General features: G+C 34.7%; 1 protein-coding gene across 4 annotated transcripts in view; it reads right to left on the bottom strand.

The window, feature by feature from the left end:
* Window positions 1-938: 938 nt before the first annotated feature.
* Window positions 939-23,846, bottom strand: part of PPFIA1 (PTPRF interacting protein alpha 1) — a 59,328-nt gene continuing 36,420 nt past the window's right edge. For 2 of the 4 annotated variants that reach the window (XM_082762615.1, XM_082762612.1), the window contains 12 exons: window positions 23,231-23,403; window positions 20,070-20,163; window positions 14,727-14,808; window positions 14,413-14,613; window positions 13,546-13,608; window positions 11,117-11,292; window positions 10,942-11,039; window positions 9,053-9,228; window positions 8,568-8,636; window positions 5,917-6,082; window positions 4,607-4,677; window positions 939-3,582 (listed from right to left, as the gene is read on the bottom strand). In XM_082762615.1, coding sequence (XP_082618741.1) covers window positions 4,619-4,677; window positions 5,917-6,082; window positions 8,568-8,636; window positions 9,053-9,228; window positions 10,942-11,039; window positions 11,117-11,292; window positions 13,546-13,608; window positions 14,413-14,613; window positions 14,727-14,808; window positions 20,070-20,163; window positions 23,231-23,403 — 1,357 coding nt within the window. In that variant the 3' untranslated portion in view covers window positions 939-3,582; window positions 4,607-4,618. The remainder of the gene's footprint in view (window positions 3,583-4,606; window positions 4,678-5,916; window positions 6,083-8,567; window positions 8,637-9,052; window positions 9,229-10,941; window positions 11,040-11,116; window positions 11,293-13,545; window positions 13,609-14,412; window positions 14,614-14,726; window positions 14,809-20,069; window positions 20,164-23,230; window positions 23,404-23,846) is intronic. The other 2 variants (XM_082762613.1, XM_082762614.1) reach the window with 2 other exon arrangements.

Genomic DNA, 23,846 nt, shown 5'->3' with positions numbered 1-23,846 from the left:
GGGCTACCCGGTCACATGGAGCCCGTTCACTGCGCAAAGGGGCTTAATGTTTCTGCTATGAAATATAAGTTACTCTGGACTTAAAATATAGGGAATATTAAAAATTAGGCTAAACTTACTCTAAACCAGAGGTCTGCTAGAGCAGAAAGCAGGCTCAGAGAACCTGTATCCTCTCCGTATTATTTGTTACTGTTCCTAAGCCTTTCATCCACCCTGGTTACAGATAGGAGTATTTGGATACAGATAAGTATACAACTTTTTTTTTTTTAATATATATAAATTTTAATCTATCCATTCCTATATGCCATAGAACTACACAGTGCTGCTACCTTTAGACTAATTGCCATTTGTGCAGAAACGACTAGTGCAATAAAACTATGATCCCCGCCCCTCACCCCCCCCCAAAAAAAAAAAAAAAAAAAAAAAAAGAATACCAGCAAATTATTTAGAATAAATGCCAGGAAAATAAAAATCTTCCCAGCTGAAGGCAGTACAGTTTCTGAATTTCAACCAAAATATCATCCTCTAACTAACTCTTTAAACACTGAAAAATGAGCACAATAATACTTCAACACTGTATCTGTGTTTAAGTAACTGAAAATTACTTCTGTTTCCATCCCCCCAACCCCTCAGTATACTTAGCTTCAGCAAGTTTCATAGCAAGGGTCATGCTCTTTTAAAGATAGAACAACAGCAGGACAAATTCCTCTCAGGAACAGGTAGGTAGAGGCCAAGCACAAATGCTGCTTTGAATCACTTCACATGCACCCCACTTTAAGTTCTGGCATGATAAATCACCATTATCCATATAACACAAAAGCAACTTCTTGTCTTTTAATGCTGCACAGCTTAAAGCATCACTTTTCTCCTAACATCTTAGATCACCTGCCCTCTAAACATGCAAAAATCGGAAGTGTAAAGTTCTCAAATAATTCTATCATCTCTTTATTGCAGATAAAAAGTGTTCTCACATTTCAAAACACATACTAACATTTTCACAGCACTTTACAACTGAAGCCTTTAAAGACATTTGTCATTTTACAGAAAATTGCATTTAACCAAGCTTTAAATAAAGATGACTGTAACTTATCCATGTGCCTTTTACACATACACTTGCAACATTTTTCCTTGGGAGCGGGGGGAGTGGAGGAGTTATTGAAAACAGAAGTTTCTTGGGGATGGTGATAGCTTTGCTGTGTAACTCAGGAAGAAGCCAACAGTTTTACTATTTTGTGAAAACTTTTTCTACTTTGCTCATTTATTCTAGCTCTCATGTTGATTCTATTATTCCATAAGTCAGGGCTTTACAGCCTTACAATAATAACCTTATTTTTCACATTTTACAAGTCTAAACCACATTGTTCTCACTTTTGAGAAGCAACAATACATGACTTTGAACACCTACCATCACATCAGCTACCAGAGATGTGATTTTTTTGCTAAATGATGAAGTTCAGCTAACAGTGAGTCAACATTTCCTTCTGCACTTTCATTTTATCTTTTTCTATATAGATTTTTTTCTGAGAATGTAAGGGACTGCAAATTATCAGACAGTGACATATATAGAAAAGCTAGACAAAGATGCATTATCGAACGTTTAAAGCATTGATCATACTCTCTCCATTCCGTGCATTCCACATCCTGCTGTGAATCTAGAGGACATGATGAAATGTGCTTCAATGACTAAGCAAGTTTACTCTTCTGTCTCCTCATCTACACAAGAAACATTTTACAATATATTTAAATTGAAATAAGCAGTCCTGTTATGACCCAATTTCTCACTGGTTCCCTAGACTCCCCAAATATCTCTACTGTCAATATCATTTTATTAACAAAGCTACTATATAGAACAGCACTTCAATCTTCTTCACATGGATCAAAATACACTAATGTTGTATGATAGATTGCGGGGGGGAGGGAGGAAAGGTAAACCATAGCTCTAACTACTAGAAGTAGGCAATAAAGCATTTTTCTTCTGAAAATTGTTTTTCAAAAAACTGATGACAACAACTTGAACAACTCTGAAGAAAACGTCCCTTCTAATGTAACATTTTTCCACTGGAGAAGAGCAAAATTATCATTTGAAACAAGACCTACAGGGCAGCAAAGAATCGTTAAGATGCTTTATTGACAAATATCCACTCACCGCAAAAGTATCTGCCTGCATACAATTTGATTTTAGCTTTTCAATAGTGTTTTATTGGCAGTGGAAAATGCATCAGTACTTTATTGAAAGAAAGCAATAAATAATACTGTGATAAAAATAGTTCAAAAGTAGACTGTACATATTGTTACATAATCTGAAAATACACAAAAGATTAATAGAAAAACAGAACAGTAACAATGAAATTGTTTTACAAGCAAGTTAAAAGTGGAAAACAAAATAAGAAAAAAGACATGCTATATATATTGTTGCATAATAAATAATGCACCATCTGAACGGATTCTTGCTGGCTTTTTAATGTGCCATTTACAAGTGTCAGATACATTTTTCTACTCATACAGTCCAAAATGGCTACAACCATCCAAATTGAAATCCAGACAACTCTTTAGAACAAGTTTACAAAACACAAAAGATGACTTACATAAGAAAAGTAAGGCCTTTATTATGAGCTGCACTGCTTTAGTTTTCAGCACATTGTACCTTCATCTTTCACTAGTCATTTGACATGAGACCGCAGTGCTTCACGATTGGTCCGTTAAAACTAGTTTTACCAGCATCTTTCCACAAGTGTTTTCAGTCAAAAAGACCTAGGACAAAAACTCTCTCTGTGGCCTGTGGATTAAGACCAGGAATTATTACGAAGTCTATCCTCCTCAGTTAAGGAAAAACCGTTCTTGGCTTATGGCTTGTTTTCAGTCACTGTGAAGATATGCTATACAAATACAGCAGAGACAGAGTTATGACCGAGTCAATCACTTCTAAAATGTGTTCCATAATGTTCTAGTTCTTCCCAGCTTTTAAAACAAGTTATATTTTAATTAAAGACAAATTTCCACTGCTTGACGATTCCTCTTTGTGGAAAGGTACAGTTCCAAAAAGAAGAACAAATATGTACCATACCTTCTATGACAACATATACTTGTCTGAAAAAAAGCTGGACTTGTTTTCAGGTCTAGCTAACATTTCCAAAAGACGAAATATATACTGCTTGGTGTCATGATACTTGTACAAAGGTATTAAAATCCTTTTCACCTTCAGTTTCATTATTAAAAAACAATGATAATTACAGTAACCGCATAATTTACAAAAACCCTATATTATTTATAGGGACATATACATACAAGCATTACAGTACATTCAGTTGGAAAGACTAAAATTAGAATAAAAATCAGCAATGACTTGATTTGTAGACTGAATAGAAACAGAAAAAAGTAAGTAACTATATAAATGAGAAGTCACATAAATATAAGAAACATTTAGATTCTAAAATATTTTCTCTATAGTACTCATGAATTTATTTGCTAATTAAAAACTCTGTAATAAAATATCTCAAAGTGTCCATTTAACAAGTATTAACAGGTTACGGTTTCCAAATGTTCAAAATGCTGCATATCACCGGTAGAAATAGTGTGGGTAAACTGTAAAAAAAAAAAAAAAAAAAAAAAAAAGAACAAAAGCAAAAAAAAAAACATTAGCAATTTCTTGAAACAGATTTCCTTCCAAGTTCCTCACAAACAATTCAGTTATGTAGCAGTCATGCATCAAATTATTGCCATGCCATAACGTATACAGTTCTATTGCTTTCTTGAAATTTCAGTTACAAAGTAAAGCACACGAAGTCACATATTTTCACTTCCTAGATTTTCATCCTAGGTCACCTGACTACAGAAAATTCTGAAACAGTGAGGATAAGTAGTGGCAAGTGTGGGGGGGGAATACTCAAAATTTTGATGTTTTAAACTAAAAAGATTTCAAGATGGCCCCTTAAGTGACAGATCCACACATTCTGAGTTGTGTTAAGTTTCCCTCATCAATATTTTATACATAAGAACTCTTTAGAGCTAAAACTTGTGTGAAAAGGTTCAGGATTTGAAGAAAAGCATATTAACAAATGTTAAATTCCCTTGTGTTATCAAGCTGTCTTTTATTGTTGGCACTGCTCCACAGGTACCCAAATTTTAGACTTCAGGTAGCTAAATCCAACAAAACTAAGTAATCCCAATGGTATGGAAAAATCCAAGAACTAGAAAGCTATGCGATTAACCCTTAGAAAACAAAGATAATAAAACTTAAAGACTGAAATAATCTAAACTGCAATGCCACACACTATTTTCTTTCCTTTGTATCCCTAATTTATTTCTTTTTCCCTTCTCCCCACTTCCACTACTTGTTTCATCCAACTTTTGATTTCAACACTTTCTACAGTTATTTAGTATGTGTCCTTTCTGAGGCTGTTTAGAAAACACTTTAAATACAGTAACTTACAGAAGTAAATACCAAAACTCAGTCGTCTTTGTAAGAACAGCTGTGGATTTTGAATATAACAATCTACCCTTCAAACTCAAAAGGATTTTGTAAGCATGTAAATTCATTCTGCTAAAACACCTGACATTTTACTACATAAATAGCTGCTTTACTATTATACCTATCCACTTTACTCACCAGGAGAAGGCTTTAACAGGAGTAGGTCCTTACTGTAGCAGAATCCAATCTTTGTGTTCCTGATACACTGCCTATTCCGAGAAGCATGGGAAGACATGCAGAACACAGCATGCATGTTAGTTTTCAAAAAAAACACAGCAGTGTGACTACAGCTATTATGCTCACTCAAGTCTAAGGTTACAAGTTAGAAAAGCTGTTTATTGTACAGTTTATACATTAACCACTTCTGTTTTCAGTGGCTAACAAAAAGTTTCCTAAAAAACCTGCATGTGAACTAGCACACAAACTGTGCAAAAGTAATTTGTTTTCTAATTTATATACGTATTTTAATACAGTAAAAAAAAAAAAAAAAGGAAGGGCTTTTACACACAGAAGATTTAACTTATTTTACATATTTTTTCACATGAATTCTGGAATATATTTTGTGCTCGTGAAAATATTTAAAATATACAGCAACTCACATTTTAGACAGTCATATAAGGTGCAAAGGTTGCTTCTTTGAGCTTTACTCAAATATACTTTTCAGAACTTGAGACAACTGAGCTTATGAACAAATTCTCATCCTGCCTATTCTAATTAAATGCATTTTCTATTCATTTTTACTTGTAGTTTGTAAAAAAAAAAAAAAGTAAATAAATAAATGAGTGGAAGTTTATTCTCCTGCTACCCAGGAGACTGCTTTAAAATTGACAAGATAATTCATGCAGCACTTGATCAACTTTCATTTCCAAGGACTTTTGTGATGTTTTCTTTCCTTTTTTTTTTTTTTTGAAGGGGGGTTAAGGTTTTTTTTTTCCTTTTAAGTATGGGGGTACCCATATACATATACATCATTCTAAGAACTGAATTAAACAGTGGTTTCAAACACACTCAGTTAAATGACCACTGTAAGAAAAGTGCACATTTTACTCTAGTTGTAATATTCACAAAATTACCTGTGTGTTTATTTATACCCTTTGCTAAATGTATTTTACTGCATTTCAGACTTGGGACTTACATAGGTCTAATTGCTACTAATTAGAAATTGTGCACAATGTTACTACAAGACTTCTATTAAAACGTCATTTTGTTCCCCTAGCTTAATAAAAAAATAAATATAATTCTCATTGTTGTTCCAATGAAGCAAAAAGTAACTCTCTATCTAGTTCAGTTCCCTGGAATTATAAAGCACCCAACGGTTAAACAGTGTTACATATACAATCATGCACAAGGCAGATGCTTTTATGGAGCAAGAGGCAATTGGAACTTAATTTCTCTGTAATTTCAAGCAAAAAAAGTGCATCATGCTTAAAATAATACAAAGTCAATACCATCAATCTGCATCTTCTTTGGCTGCATAGAGGGTGAAGACATTGAGGTTGTAACTCTGAAATTTGCAGGAAGAGTCTCTGCTGATCCAGCAGCTAAACCTCTTATGTCCTTTGGTCTAAACTTCTTTCTCCATGAAGGTGCTCGCCTAAAGCTCTTATCATCATCCTGTTAAATTGATAAACATCATTAGCAATTCAAAACATTAGGATTGTTACTGACATTAAAAGGATTACTTACAGTGTAAGTAAATATGCCATGACTGAAAGACTTAGTTTTCAGAACAGTTCAGCTCTAGTAGCTGCAGAGGTCTCTGTTTTCAACAATATATGCTCATTTGCTGGAGTGTAGGCATGTCACCTCAGTAACTATGGAAATTCATGTGCTTGGCACATCTAGGAAAACCTTTTTGTACTTCAGATGTTTTTACTTCATGATTTGCGGTAATCTGTAAGTGTCATATCATCTAAGAATAAGTGAGTGATATGAGGAGTGAAGCAGATCACAGGAGCTGCTTTGGGAACACTGGAACATAGAGGCTTAAGCTGAACAATTGTTTTTAACTTTAAATTCTGTCTTACAGGAATGATGATACATCTCACGTTACAAATTACAAGAAATGATAGAATGATAGTGAGGACAAAGATGTAAATGTAGTAAATACTTTATTGCTGTTCAGTGTTTTGCCTAAGCACTTAGGAGTACTTATCTTGTAATTACCCAACTGCATTCTCTTCCAATCATACATCTGTGTCTTTCAGAAATACAACACTACACCTTAAATACAAGGGTTTAAATCCTGCTTCCAAAGATATCTTTTGCAGTGAATGTAAATACACAATATCCACTGTGCACCTGCATTTGCCAGCTTCACTTTTAGAAACAATTCTATCCTTTTAATGTTATTTTCCATTAAATTTGTCCCCTTTTGGGATCAAAATTCAGAGACAAGCATCTGCATTATTTGTAGAGATCTTCATGATGCACAGAGCAGAACACCTGTTCCCTCAAAGCTCCTTCTCTTGCATCACTACAGAAAAGTAACTTTCATAACTATCAAGCTGCTTTCTCTTGATATTATTAAAACCTTAGTACAGATCATACTAAGAACAGCTGTTAGGATGCAGCACAAAAGGGCTGCAACAAGTCTATTAGGCAAAAGAACAAGGCAAAACAAATGAAGACCTGTCACAGCAACATACTGGTGTACACTTCACTTACTAGATCCAAAAGCAGTTTAAGCAAACACTCACACATCCTCTATCCTCTTCCTAATACTAACATGAATGTTTCTCACGTATCATAGAGTTGTTTCCTGATATAGTTAACCACGTTAGTTATTTTGCTACCTTAGTCATAATCTGAATCAGTTCCTCCTATATGTACTACCACAAAAATTCCCATTAGCACAGAGGAAGAGGTAGTACAGAGTTCAGACTCACTTGTCGAAGTAATACTAGCTTGCAACTGTTCACTGAATTACATCACAGAGCACCTTAAAAGCTTTTTAAAAAATTAAAAGACTTAATGCACTCCTGCACTAATGCTACAGGTTCACAGGGACTACAAAAGTCACAGAACCATAGTATATCCTGAGTTGGAAAGGACCCACAAGGATCATAGAGTCCAACATACAGGACCATCCCCCCCCAAAGAAACAAACCATAAGGCTGAGAGTGTTGTCCAAACGCTTCTTGAACTCTGGCAGACTTGCTGCTGTGACCACTTCCCTGGAGAGCCTGTTCCACTGCCCAACCACCCTCGCAGTGAAGAAATTTTTCCTAGTGGCAGCTCCATGCCATTCCCTGGAGCTGCCCAAACATTACCTGTTGCTGTTCCCAGAGAGCAGAGCTCAGCACCTGCCCCTCCACTCCCCTCATGAGGAAGCTACAGGCTGCCATGAGGCCTCCCCTCAGTCTCCTCTCTCCCAGGCTGAACAAACCAAAGAACATATATCTTGCCCCCGTCACCTTTGTTGCCTTCCTTTAGATACTCTCTAATAATTTTATGTCCTTATATTGTGGTGTTCAAAACTGCACATAGTACTTGTCAGGCCATGCTAGTGCAGAATCTCACACCTAGTTTGTTACAGCTTTCTATTTGCTATGTTTGAATGAAGTTTATACACCCCAAAAAATCAAGGATTACTTGATAAAAAATAATATAATATAAAATAAAATAAAAACTTTGATGAACATGTATTTCTGTTGATCATGCTATACCAGTATTAACAAATAATAAGGCGAGCTTTTATGAAATACACTCAAAATTATTTGAAATACTATTTTTTATAACAAAGGATTGAAATAAACTATACAGTGGCTTTATGAAGTATACTTCATTCATATGCAACACTAGTCACTGATTTTCACACATTTCAGAAGAAAAAGTGATTCAGCCAAAAGTGTGCTGCTAGAAGACATTAACCATATGAGCTACAGAACTTGTATGTCACCTCACACTTTCACATTCAGAGTTATTTTACCTAAATACATAACACTGCCATATTCAGAAATCCATAAAAAGTTTCAAGTTAAGATTTCTGTGACAACTCTGTCAATAGCTTAACAAGGGTCAAGCTAAATTCTTTCACTTCACAGTTCTGATAAAGTTCCTAGGACCACAGGACAAATCAACAGCTCATATAACTTACTTCATCAAGTCTTCTGTCAGTGCCCATAACAAGAAGGTTATTAAATTCCCTCTCCAGAACAGCACGGGCCTAAAGTTCACAGTAAAAAAAAAAAAAATTAATGCTAAAAAGCTAGTGAATCTGTATTCATTTTTTATATGTAATATAACCTAAATCATTTAAGACCTTCCAATCAGATTAAGGAACATTCTTCGTATTTGGGAAGTTACAACATTTTAACTTTCTGACATGACGTTTATTTCTTGCTCAAATTGAGTTATTTCAGAATAAAAACTAGCAAACAAAAAAGGTTAAGTTTTATACTAATGTGAAGATGGGCTATGAGGAAAAGATACAAAAAATATTGTTTGTTCAAGCAAATATAATAACTAGAAGTTAGTAAGCAGAAAATACTAAGTAAAGCACAGTTATATGATTTTCTCACTTATCTGAGAAATAGTCACTTGCAATCTTAACCATCAACCATAAAAGCGATTTTTCCGTACCTGTGTGTTCTGAGTGGGTATTTGTAATAAGAGAGCTAATGCATTGTAATCAAATGTTTCATCTAAGGCCACAAGTGCACCATGAACTCCACTCTCTACAAGGTTATTCGCATATTCCTTAAGACCAATGGACAATACCCAACGAATCATTCTCTCGTTGCTCCAGACAAGGACATCTAGGAAGTAAAAAAAAAAAGTTTCCTGTTTATATAATGTAACTTTTCTGGAAAAAAAAAAAGCAGTCCTTTCTTGATCTGTATTCTGCTAAACAGTAGCCCTCAAAGAATTCTGTAATTTAACACTTAACATCATGAACTAATCTCCCCCGCAATTTTGGAGTGCATGAGATAGTCTGAATTGGAAACAAAACTCCACACTTACACCCCAAACACTCTGTGTTGGATCCCTTCCATACAGCAGTTTTCATTGCAGCCGTAAGTACTGCTTCTTGCTCAATCTCCTCTCTGCCTACAGAGGGAGTTTCCTGTCATGCTAGTTTTGAGGCAAGTGAAGCAGGGAATACTGTTCATGCAGGTGGGAATTGTCCAAGATCTTTTATTGTACACTGTCATTCTTAAGGGTTTGTTACTCACAACAGACTAAATATTTTGTGGTTTTTTCCTACTCAACAGAAAAATCCTGTTAACAGTTTGATACAATTCCTACTGAATTTGAACAGAAAGCTATACTACAGTGCTTTATAATTTTTATCTACCTTTTAGTTTTGACAACATCCAATTTAATAATATAGGCTTATGTACACTACTACAATTTTCTGCAATCATAATTTTGAAGTGGAAAGTAAACGTATTTGAAATTTGCTTGAAGGCATTTCATACAATAACAGTTCAAAGATCAACATAAGCTCATCTATGAAGTAGCAAACACTTTTTAAATACCAATATTCAAACAAAAATTATGTTCTTATTAGTAGGTGCTGTGTTGTTTTTGTGTTTTTTTTTTTTTTTATACTATATTTTTACCTATACCAACTGAACTGTTATAATCCTGAAACACGTTGCTTCTGATCTGTGTCAGTGAGCATTGTTCCCAAACAATTCTGAGGAGCAATTCAAGAGTTAAATGTTACAGAAGCAGCTCCCTATAGGAAATGGATGCAGCTATACCATTTTATACCATTTAAGGAGGCTAAAAAAGCTTATCAGCCTCCACACAGGCTTGTTTCATGCCAGTTAGCTGCAATTCCTGGGAACATTTCCAGGTGCAATCAGTTCATTAAGACAACAACCAAAAGGTATGAGCACTTTAAGAGGAAAGAGGAACAAAGGGCAGAGAATCTTCCAAGCAAAATCTCATGTGTGATAACCCTAAAGTTTCAGTCTAAGATGTCAGAAAACACTTCCGATATTGGGCAGGGAAGAAAATTTGTATGTGAAGTTTTGGAAAACGCTTTGAATTCCCAATTTGCTTCTTCATTGCCTCCTCTCTTGTTTAACACTCACCATGAATGTCAAAATATAAACACTTACGTCACCTGGATTTTTTTTTTTTTTTTTGATAAAGTGTTAGTTAATAAAAATTACCAACCACAAGCAACAATGAAGCTATGTAGGTGAAAAGTTAAGTCAACACAAAAAATGTTCGAAATTCTCATTGTACTACAATGTTTAGTTGTGGCTCAAACTTAAGTTTTATTAAGTATTAAGTATTAAGTTTAAAAAATGCCTAAATTTGTATCATCTCCCTGCACGAGTGAATACATTAATGATATATTTCCTGATTCACCATTCAGGACCCATATATCTCCTGTTTAACACAGATATTTTATGATTTCTCCCTCCAATGTTCTTTTTATTTTAAACACGTTTTTGAGGTAGATCAGTGAAAACAGGTAGGATTCAGACTGAGGTTAAGGCAAAATCATTAACCTTTAATTTCAGCTTGACTTTCTTCTCTTTTTCTTTCAAGTTCTTTTCGATCATAGTTCAGTCTTCGTAGGCACATAATTCCACACTGAAAACTGTTTCTGTTTAGAGAAGAAAAAGATATTTAGAGGTAACAAATATTTGCTGTAAGATTAGTCTCCATATTAAATCTATTTACCTGTGAAAACTGTCCACCATTTTAAGTTGTCCACGTAGATCTTTTTTAGTTAAATGATCCAGCATTCGAGCATCAACAAGACATTCCATGAAATAGCTGCGATATTGAGGGAGCCCCAGACTTGGGAGCCATTCATTGCCAATCCACTCATGGTTCATATCACCATATGCTAACGTCTGTTTTTAAAAATTAAGTAATAAGCTTATTAAAATGAGAAATAAAGAGAAAAGGTTTTTTTAGATAACATATTTTAAAGAAAAAGATAAAACAATACCTATGGAACTTTCAGCCTGTAAAGATAAACAGATCAAAAATATCAAATAGTATGTGTATGTCTTTGAAGAAGTCACCCTCATGAAGAAAACCAAGTTCACATCAGATCAGTAAAAAACTGCCCTAATGTATTTCACGTTAAAGAGTATGAAAAAATTAAAATCTAATAAAATCATAAAAGACTAAGATATACTGTTTTAGGTAGCAAGAGCCAAAGAACTTCATTTTGTTAAGATGCTGAAAATACTGTATCTCTTGAAAATTTGGGAGATATTTTTTAAGCACAAAAATACAAGATATCTAAAAAATAACTGCAGCGGGGCAGTGGGTTAATACTCTTAACCATTTTCAGAAACTGATCCCAATCATAAGAAAAAGTGGAAAAAGCTCACTATTGTAGAACCAAGAATTATAATTGCTAGCCCTTAACCAAAAAAAGACTTCCTTCCCTCCCCCTGCATGTCTGACCTGTAAATCACCAAGTTTTTTTTTTGTTTTGTTTTTGTGTTGTTGTTTTTTTTTTTTGTAGGAAATTTCTAAAAAGAAGAGAATTTATAACTATGCATCCAATCATTCCTTAAGCAACAAAAAGTAACAGCTCTCTTTTTTCAAAAGTTGAGGGTAATAATTCATTTTCACTGTGCAAGTCTAAAGTTGTATTTCTTCTCTGGAGTAATGACAGCATGTTCTAGAAAGAGGCAAGGCCACATAGAAATGCATTTCTTCAAGCCATTACTAGGTAGCTGACTGAAAGATCATGCTATTCTTCTAATAGGGAGGTAAGCTATGGGTTATCATTGACAACCTGCAAATGAGTATTTGAGAAGTAGTTAATGGGACTTAAACAGGTTTAAGCTGGAGGGCGGCCAAGCGAGAAGAGACTATACCATCCAAAGATACGGGTCACAGGGAAATCCCAAGTTTTGTTTACATCTCCATATAAAATACTGAACTATCTCAATCCTGAAAATACAATTAGGATTTGTCACCACCCTAAGGGAAAACAATCAAGGAGGATTAAAGAATTAGTGCACAGAAATCTACTTATCTATCTAGGCTCAGTATGCAGTACACCTATGATGGTGGCCAGGCTGAGCAGAGACTTTCTGTATGACTGATACTCTTGCAGGACTTCTGGCTTCCATCCCCCACCAAAACATTCCAGTCTTTACATCATTACATTATTTTAATTTGATCTAGTATGTTAAATATACAGAATACTACAATGCTCATTAAGAATGAGCAACTTTATTTTGGACATTCATAAGCTTGAGAACAAATATTTTGGAAAGCTAACGATAACGAAGCCTTCTGAATATTCTTCCCCTAACAGACCTATCAAAAAAAACTTCATGCATAACTTTTGGGATCCACAATGTAACAAGGCATTTCACAAATTTTCCACAATTAACCACCAAATCTTGGAAGCACTAGAAAACACTGAAGCTTCTAAGTAACCTAAAAGTCTCTCCTAAGTATATACTATAAAAACACGTAGTTCCCCCTTCTCCCAGTCCAAGCCACACCAAGAGTCACTAAAACAAACAATGAAAGAAAGATTTTTTTTCATGCTGTAATTATCGTGACAGTTTACATATGATCTATAATAATAAAGTTTCCAACCTGAGCCCAGCTTCCCTCCTCATCTTCCTGTTACGTGGTTAGAAAAGCAAAAGAACACATGTATTAGTACTTAAGTTTAGTAATGAGATCAAAGTTAAAGATGCACTGCAAACTCTAAGTCTACTGCATACAGACAAATCTACATAGTGCAAGCATCATGCATTGTGAAAATTATACAAGACACCAATTCTTCCATAAGAATTTGGAAAACCCATCTACTGATTAACTTTTCCCGGAGAGAAGAAATTTCTGCACAAATAAATCAATTTGCCCATTAAAGGAAATCAGAGTTCCCTTTTTCAGATTAGGGAATTGATTATTTTTTTTTTTAGTCTTAAAACTGTTTTTCCCCTTCTGAAAAAAATGTCAAGATGCAGGTTACAAGGTTAATGATTAGAAGAAGTCATAACACAGAACTTTACTGCATTAATTTTTAGAAAAGATAGAAAAAAGACCAAATGATCCTCAATTTGGTAGTTCAAAAAGTGAGAAAAGCACTCTAAGGAACAGAAGTGGCAACACCGTAAACTAACCGTTTGTTGTGTGGCTGTAAGATTTTCCATTTCTTCATGTGTTACCCAGACATTTCCCGTGGTCTAATATGACCCCACAGTGAACCAATCACATCCAATGAAAGGAAAGCAGTAACAAAGAGGAAAGGTTGCAGAACATATAAGCAATTGGTACACATAAGGAGCAGGCATGGGCAAAAGCAATGGTTTCTGGAGTCTTTAAGTATAGGTATATCTATCTAACGTGATGGCATAGGCTTTTATTCTATTAGCATAGATCACTGTTCTTCAAAAATATTAACAAAATTGAATGTGATAAATAACTTTCACTGATGTAACTAGTGAACAAACACTTGACCATGCTCTAACCCAAAAACCACATCTGTAGTCTAGAACATAATCCCAGGAATCCCCAAAATAACTTTAGATTGTAGAACAGATAGACTCGTAAGACAGAACTTATACTACCTTGAATTGTCTAACTGTATTATAGTACATATGAGCAGTTGGACTCCTACTTTATGTAGTTTGAATCATTGGTTGGAATTAATGGTCTTGCATTCATGAATTGAAAAGGCCTCCAACTATTTTACAAGTTTCTCTACATACATGTATACCTCATGTGTATTATAAATCTTTGAGGCCAAAAGCAGAAGTAAATAGCACGTACTTTAGGTATTTTGGATTATGTACTTACGCTGATATGAACTGCTCTTAAGGAAAATGCAGTTGTTACTTCATTTAATTTCCAGAAAAGTTAGAAACATTCTTAAATACTAAGGTTCAAATCCTTTTGGTTACATACTTATGGTAGATTTTTTATTTTATTTTATTTTTTAGCATTCCTATGGTCCTAAAAGATGTCAAATGCTGGATCATTTTCCTTACCGTCCTTGAGGTGGGAGGGGCAGATGGACTTGTTAATGACATGATCTCTTGAATGGCCAGCCTCAGCTTCAGCCTATGCAGAGGATTACTGATTCCAATTTCACGCTGTATTTCCGTATCAGACAAGGCTGACATGATAGCACCACTTTTCACATTTGCTCGGCAAGCAGCCACATACCAGGCTGGCATTCCTACCCACAGCTGAAACACAAAAAAGGAAGTAATCAGATCTGGGAAACACTTCTAGCCCCAAAATATTAGCTTCCTTAAACATCTGTACAATCATTATCATTTATTCTGGAGGGACCACTTACCTCCAACCACACAACCACTGTGGGTCCATCCCACTGTGCAAAAGGTAGGCCTTGTCTTCTGGCTTCCTCAAGCAGCTCATGTCTACAATAAAAAATATTTATTAATAACAAAGAAACTAGTGTAGATGCCAATTTAAACACTATGATCAAAAGCCATACAGGTACAACAATCTAACTGCTAACGCAGGCACAGAAAATAGACAAGGACTATGTAGTGATGTAAGCTGAACCAGACAGGAAACGTCTGTGTGGCAGAGATGCCAGATCTTGCCTCTAGGAAACAAAAGAATGATCCATGTCTGAAGCTGCTACTGACACTTAGGCCAACGCTGCCACTACAAAGTGGAGGTGTCTGACTTATTTGTCAGTAGGATTCTCAACTGCTGTCATTTTCTGCTCAGCAAGTTAGACTGAACCAAAGTAGCCATTCTTCAACATGCAGATTCAAAACCTGTGGAAATGTACAAGTAGATCAGATATCTGTGCCACAAAAGTAGTACCATCCATTAAGATGTTGAGGCTAGAAATCAAGACAAACTATTTAATTGCTAAACTTCACTCTGCAACAGAAAGCCTGTCAGAATTTCAGGCATAGCTTCAGACAACTATTGTATTCAGACAGCCACACGTCAGCAATTAAATTCTGAAAGGCTATGTACTGAAACTCAGCTTTGATCTCGTTAAGATTACACCATTTCCTTTGCTATTCTGAAACAGAACAGACTGAAGTTTAATATTGACAATTCAGCTTACAGAAACAATGGAAGCTCACAAGATCCCTATAAATAGCTTCCAAATATGTTTCATAAGCCAAGAGACAAAAACTAGTGTTGCGTGTATAGCATGCAATGCTGCTTGGAGACATCTGTCTTTAAAAAGAAAAAAAAATGAAGTCTGGAAAAAAAGCATATTTAAGCTGTCTTTGAAAGCCAATTGTATTTGGTTTAGTTTCCACTCATCTGAAGTTTAGAGAAACAACTCCATGTAACTGGACAGTGTTTTTACTGTTTTTGTTTTTTTTTTTTTTTTTATTCATGCTTGCAAGTATAGAATTGAAAAGACAAGGAGCAAAACTACAGATTCAGGATCTTCCTTTGTGTATTTATCATTTTCTCACTTTAAATCAAACAATCTCCCTGACTCTCAAACTGTATCACTGAGGAGAGTTAAGATTATAAAACATTTAAAAATTACACTTTATAACCACGACACAAAGCACCTTGAAATGAGATTATCATAGACTAGTAGCTTTTGTTGTTGTTAATGCAAAACAAAATTCATGTCTTCTAGACATGGCAGCATACTTAGGATTCTCACATTATATTGATGGTTAATTAAATATCACAAATCAATGAAGTAATAAGTATACTAGTACCTGTTTTATCAATACACAGCACTTCACCTGCATATTGATCAATTCCTAATACTCTAGAAGAACCTTCCAATACTTCATCACAATTAGATGTGCTACCCAGGAATGAAAAAGAGGAAGGAGGGAGGAACTGTCATATAGCTGGTTATAAATAACCAAATGGATCCATTTTAAGATCCAATAATATTGAAATAGTGTTCAGCAATTAGCAGCTCAACAGCTAGATTTCACTGACAAAAAAAAAAAAAAAGACTAAAAGCTAATATCTATTATTCATGTATTTCAAACATACACGTATAGCTAAAGTGAGAATAAAGGATCAGCTAATTTCTGCTAGCACAGAAATTAATCTTACAAATTACTAGCCCTAAACACACTGCTTTGCTTTATTACTTGTACTGGGTCTAGTAACATATTTTTCTATTTTAAATCTTCAAATAAGAAAGACGTTGTAAAATATTGCTTGGTAAGAACAGAATAAAATGTTTAATACTGTATTTGCCAGAAAGGAATACAATGATTTTTCAGAGGAGTTAAACTTCAAAACTGGTGTTTGTCTTCCTTTTGGGTTGGTACGCTAACATGCCCATGCAGTGAGGGAGGCGCACTAGTGACAAAGGAGCGCAGATATACTGAAGCAGCCTGAAGATAACAGGAGGGCACGTGAGTGCTGCCTCTCTCCTTCCCCCAGCTTAGAAAGCTGTTTGGGGGCACTGTAGTTCAGAGAGTTGTAGTTTCATTGGCCTCTCTGCACGCTTTAGGCATGAAACAGTAAGTGATTTGGGGATGAGCAGGAGAGAGAATGTATCAAAAACAGAAGATGATGTTACGATGCAAACTTTAAACTTGGTGTTACCACTATATGCAGAAAACAGTTGTGTTGCTGGAGGGCAAATGTTATGTGATGGAGGCAAATGTGTAAAAATAACAAATAAAACAATGGTTATAAGATAACTTTAAGCAGAAATCATTCAAGAGATCCAAAAAGCAATGCTTCCATGAGGTAGAATGTTATTTGCTGAATTTGTTCATATACAAGAAGAAAAACTCACTTTGATGGGAGGTCATTAAACTGAGAATTCAAGACAGCCAAAGGCATTTCATGGGAAGGATAGATGCTATTATAAAGGTAGATGCTATTGGTATTTACAAGTGATGCATCTGTTTTGTTTGTGTTTTTCCCCCCCAACAGCACTTTACCAGTAATTACCTTCCGATTTCACCAGAAACTCACTGTGTTTGAGCAATGCATAGTCAGACTGCGTACAGATTGCAACTGACATGCCAGTTTTGTTTCATACCATCCAATTTTACATGGCATCCACTATATAGCTTCTTTTAAGGAGAGTTACCTTAAACTTAGGCTAGCCTTCCTTTCTGATAAACACAGCATTAAGTTTGTTGTGTTGTACACAGAAAAGCACAAATACAGTTGCAAACACTGTTAATAGTACAGCTCAAAGATGAACAGAATGGACAGAACACTAAAGCCAACATATATTTAGTAAGCAAAGAGCAAGTTTTATAGAAATACATCTACCTTTAAATTGATTTGCCATGACTATTAACAATTCCTAAGCAACTTTTAAACCCCAGATTCTAAAACTAATTCCAACTAAGATTTAATATGTTCCTTACAAAAAATTCACACCATGCAAATTAAGACAAGACATTGTACTAGCATTAAGACATTGGATGTATTTCAGCAACACACTTTCACAACAAATTATATATCTAGTCTCTCTTCTCATACACTTTTTTGAAATAAGTTAGCACTTCTCATATATTACTACAAAATCCAAACAAGATTTATCACTTCACAATAATCCTAACAAATTAAATATGAACTTACCCTGATTTTGCACTACCACATCAAATGGTAAACAAAAGGAAAATAAAACAATAAAGAAAAGTATAAACTAAGATTAAACTGAACCCAAAGGCATACAAAAAGACAAATAATATGTATTAATTTAGTTCTGTAGCTACAGATAGCTTTTTTGTTAGTAAAGACACTGAATACTGCCCTCAGCCTGCTTGTGTGCATGAAGAAATCAAAAAGATAAGCAGGCAAATAGGGATTAGAAAGACAACTATAAATAGAACTAGTTACTAGCTACTTTTTTTTTTTTTTTTTTTTAAATAAAAGTAACAAAACATCTCAAGGACACAGCAAGCAATCTTTGACACTTGTCAATATTGTTTCCTGTGTTCAGACTTCTATCAGGATCCTGAAACAACCAAATCAAAGTATATTTCTAAGATTTTTAAATGGTAGATTTGCATCTCCATGAAGTTCAAAGAGCTTTGTTGCTGCTCTCAGCAATAAGTGCTACACATTATAAGAATCTTCATCAATGCAGTTGTTTCATACCCACTTTCACTGAAATATCTAAACTGTAGATACTTTCCTGTAAATACATATGTATCCATATTTAACAGCTAGGCAAGTCAAACCGAGAAGTTTTCACTTGTCAAATACAGACTGTTGCACTTTACGCAACGAACAAGGCAGCCGTGATGTATACTTTATGTACTGGTAGTAAATTTTTGAAAGACAGAATACGTTTACAAAGAAAATTTATGGTTTATCTGCAACTGCTCTTTTTGCATTTATAAAAGACAGTATAGATTACTCTACTCTAGAATACAATTTGTTGCTGATATTGAGAAATATCTATATTGTTTGAAGAAAGGCCTCCTGCTACTTAAACGTGATCAGATTAAAACAATTTATTCAAGCAAGACATGGTACAACTTTAAAGCTTTGTAGAAAAAGGAAAATATCAGATCATAATAACATGTTACTGCCTTCACTCTAACAGTGAAGAAAAACAGCTGAGCTTTGTTATACAAACAAAACCACATTCCATTCTGACTTTTCAAACTACCACACTGCTGGTTTTCATTAGAAGCCAACAGGCATTATTTTTATTTGCTAATAGAACTTAGGTACTGCAAGAAATCTCTCTCGCAAATGTGTTTTTAGCACACTGTCTCTTCAACATTCATTCTTTAATCTTCAGAAGGCAAGAAAAAGCAAGATAGTTCTGATCTCAGCTTTTTTTAACTGAAAGTAATAACAGCTGGACAGAATAAAAGCAACGGAAGTACAAAGTAGATGGCTCAGCTTTGGGTAGAAAAATGCAAAGAATGCCTGATCCTACTTGCATAAATTCAAGTGCTTCCTGTATTACCATATAAGTATTAAGTCAAGACTTCTAGTAGCAATATCTATTTCTCACCTACACTTATGAGTCTTTGCTTCTTCTAAGTCTGAGAATAACATAACATGCAGAGGTGAACTTTAAACCAAAGATTTGCTTGAACACATTCTGAAAAAAATCATTATTAGGAAAAAGTAAATGCGTATCTAAAAGGATGGATCTTCCCTAAAGGAAGGAAAGAGTCGCAGTTTATTAAAAATGAAGAAATGGGTATATGGTAGAAAAATTCAGCTGTTACAATGAGCAAAAATATCAAGATAACCTTAAACAGAAGTGGGGGGTGGGCAGAGGGAAGGGAGCAAACAATCAGCAGCTCTAATACAAAAACAAATACATTCAGAAGGATGCCTGTAGAGAACATTTCATGCTTTCATACTGCACTCTGTGGAACAAGTAGTAATAAAAGGCAACACTGGAAGTTTTTCAAATGAGTTGAACCCAAAGCAGGTATTAAATATAACATATTGTGGGAGGGTTTGATAAGAGTCTGCTTCTTATCTCCAAGTTTATTACAGGATTTAAATAAGAACTGGTTCATCACTGAACTTCATGGCATACTTACCAAGACTACACTACCATTAATGTTCTTGGAAGTTAGTTAAAAAAAAATAAAAAAAAAATCTGCAGAAGCTTAATAGCCACAGCACCATACTAGGGAAAAATGCCTGAAAACAAAACTGAAAACAAAGCATTTTTAAACAAAGCAATACCTTAACAAAGAATTAAAAATATTTGATAACTTACTTTTTCTGCATTTTCCTGTTTTTTTCTGCCTGACCTCCAAGCTTACTGAGACCTAATGCATCCTGAGAGGAACTATCTGCTTCTGCCATGCCAACTGCAAAAAACAAAGACATAACACTTACTATCATCTCAATTTTGGCCACATACTTATAGATCAAAACATCACTACTGCTTTCCTGAGCAAAAATATTTAAACCTTTGTAATATTACTGATCAGAAACATACACACTGATTTTATCAGGAGATTTCATTTCATTTAAGTGGCAGAAAGTTTTTTTTCCTGTCAGGTCCATAAAAGTCAAAACAGGCTGAGAGTTTTGTCTAAGTATTTATCGTAATCATACTTCATAGTCTAACACTCCTTTCGTTATCATATCCAAATGGTAAGGCAACATGTGATTATTCAGACAAAACCCCAAAAATGTATAAATGAAGATTCCAACTAAAAGATCAGATACAGAAATAACAGTGAATGGTGGAGTAAGGGCAGGAAGAAAAATAAAAACATTGTGCAAATACTCTTCTTAACATTTTCCTGCTTGTACTTCAGCCTTGATGGCAAAACCTTCAGAGAGAAGAGTTTTACTGGAAATTGATCTCAGAACACTCACATCATATCTAGGTGTTTGAACCAGGAAGTGATGCAATGAGAATGCTTTGCTGGAAATTCCAAGTAGTGACTGTACCAAACTGGTTGGAATATTTGTAAGGGAAATCATGCAATGCTTACTAGACCTGGCAAGTATTTTCACATGGATTAAGAAGACGTAATTCATCTCTAGTAGACTACAGTATAACTGGTCTTTGGATAATGCAGTTACATCAAAGTTACCAGTTTTCTGTCTGTTTCAGCTGTATAGCTTCATTTAACTTCATTTGTTTTGTACTAACTTCAGGTGTTATACTAGCAATAAAGTTATAAAATGTATGAGCAAGGTTAACTCTAAGACTTCTACAGGTATAGAACAGTATTCCAAAGCACCTCTTGGGAATTATGTTACCTCACTGGTGAAGTGTGGTATTTCTCACTTTTGGTTTAATAAAGGCTTGTCATTTTAAACAGACATGCTCCTGGATTGCAATATTTATTTGTAAATAAGCAGGACATTGATAAAAACATCATAGTAAGTCATAGCCACTGCACTGTTAGTCACACTGGTTTTCACAGCACTCCCTGGAAATTAACCTACCCCAACTTCATCAGCTGCAGTTATCCGCTGACTGCATGGCACTGCTGAAGCCTGCAATCAGCTTTTCATCACACATGACTATAGCGGTAGCTTTATGCACACTATCACTATGATAGATGTTAAAGCAGTCTTCAGATCATTTTTGGTGAAATCAGATCCAAAAACTGGAAGAGACCATGTCAAAAAAGCTTCTTCCACACACACAAAAAAGAGCTTTTACAAAAGAAATGCAAAAGAGATAATTTGCCAAATATTACATTTCATCTTGTTGATCCCATATACATAGTGATGGAGAACCATTCTAGTATTGCCTGTATTTCAACAACATTTGTTGTGTAATTCCAATGCAGAAGTGTTTTGTTTTGTTTTGTTAAAGACTTCCTGGCACACTTAATGCCTTTTCTAAATAGTATATGATAAAGCACTTAGAAGATGGGATAGTTCACATATAGGAAATGCACAAACTAATTTCCATTTTCTGCAATGGTAAATATGTTCTGGCCATGATTTTTCAAGTGCATGTCTGAAGGAGCATTTAGCACTGCTTCAGAAGGATTTTTATCTATCAAGTAATCCATGACCTGCCTCGTTTATGTTATGCAAATGTTATTCCCTGTTTATGAAATGTGCTTGTTAGTGGTGATAGTTAAGAAACCAAAAGGCACTAAAATCAAGATGGATGCAACAGCAATTTCACCCTGATATTTCTGTGCTAATTTATACCAATACTTGCAAAATATGTCCTGCTAGCAAGATGTTGTCTTAGCTCTACGACATAAAGACACTAGTGGTCTTCATAACTGCAGCCACCTGACTACTGAGAAATAAACTGTTCAAGACATCCTCTGCCAAACAGCTGCAAATGAATTTGAAAATCATCTGATTCACATCTGCGAATGTGAATTACTATTAAGAATGCCCAAAATCTTTAGTTACCTTGTTAAACAGAACAGTTTTCTATTTTATATACTCCATAGTATTGGTTGTTTTGCTAGATATATGCACTATCGTGCTGTTGCTAACTTTATACTATTTGTCCTTCCAATTCTGTTTTACTCCATTTATTATTTCCACATTTTCAAAATCTTATGACTATAGCTTGACACTGGTTTTCCTCAGCTCAGCTGCTGATTGTTGGCAGTGAGTCGCAAAGTCATTAGGCAAGATTTGTGACAACTAGGAATTTGCTGAAAGGCCCCACATCACTCATGGTCACCAGGGGGACTAAGTACTGTCTGCTGGAGAACCAGACTAGCAATAAAAGCAACAGGTAAGAGTTGGCTTGTTCTTCTTAGCTCAGCTATAACGAGTATACAATGGCTGGAAGCTGTTACGAATCAGTACACAGCAGAAAATAGTAACTACAAGATGCCATCAACATATGAAAAGATCCTCCAGAATGCAAGGTTAAAAAAAAATGAAGCAAATGATGTAATAATGATCCTCTTCAAGTCAGTATCAAACCTTCTTAACATAAATAAGCCAAAATCCTAAAGATTAAGTTTAAGCTCTAAAAGCTTAGCTTCCTATAATTATATGAATAGGAAAGAAATTTGCAAGAAGGTTTTTTGTAAGAAGGTTTTGAAACAACAGCAGTCCTGGAAATTAAAACCTTGAAATACAGAACAAGATGGTGTTTCCTGTGCTACGCTGTAAAGGTATGTTATTATGAAGGCTACATAAATGTCAATCACAGTCAAATGTTCAAAGAGCAACATGTAGTATATAAGAACCACATAGGAATAAACATGCTTTCATAGAGAAAAACACAATCAAAAAATACCCGACTTGCTGAATTTGAATACAGCTTTCATAAAAGTACCTATGAGAAGATTCAGTATGTCTGGTTTGAAAAAACATTCTGTGTATCAGCATCAAATAATCAACAATAAACACGCATATATACTGATACATAAACCCTAAAGTTCAGTTTTTCATTATATTTATTATGTAAAAAGAAGGCAAACCAACCTTGTCCTAATGTTTCCTTGTTTGTTTGTCCAGGTCGTCCCTTTTCTTTCTTACCAAACAAGCGTCCAATAGAGGATTTGATCCCCTTCTTTTTGGGGGCCTTATGAAGGGAATCTTGGCTACTATTGCTGCTACTAGGATTACTTGCTTGCCCATCTTGCGAGCCTGTTGAACTTTACAATTTAAAAAAAAGTCAAGCTATTTTGTGTACAACAAATTCACTGTCAAAACAGTGAAAGACAAGATGTTCTCATGCGAGTTATCAGAAGCTCAGTAATTCACTAATATAATCTGATTTCAGCTATTAATGAGTCTCATGAGAAAAAATGCATCTACTAAAATGCATGTCACTAAATAGAGAAAAACAGGAAAGAAAGAGTATTTATATATATAGCAAACAATATTAAGTCATTCTTATTTCTTGAAACAAGAATTAAATGTTCAAAGTGCAATTTAGAGAAGCCAAAGCTGACAAAAAGTTCCTTAGAAATTGAGGCAGACAGAAGTTTTAAATTACTTGCGTAGAATCCATCCCAAATACTTAAACACCTTGAAGAAAACAGAAAAATACGTGTCTAACTAAAATTGTTTTTCAGCTTCTTTATTCATATCTAAG

This window comes from Aythya marila (assembly GCF_965140915.1).
Source record: "Aythya marila genome assembly, chromosome: 5".
NCBI lineage: Eukaryota > Metazoa > Chordata > Aves > Anseriformes > Anatidae > Aythya > Aythya marila.
Note: the sequence above shows the minus strand (reverse complement) of the source record. Positions and strands in the feature narration are given on the sequence as shown.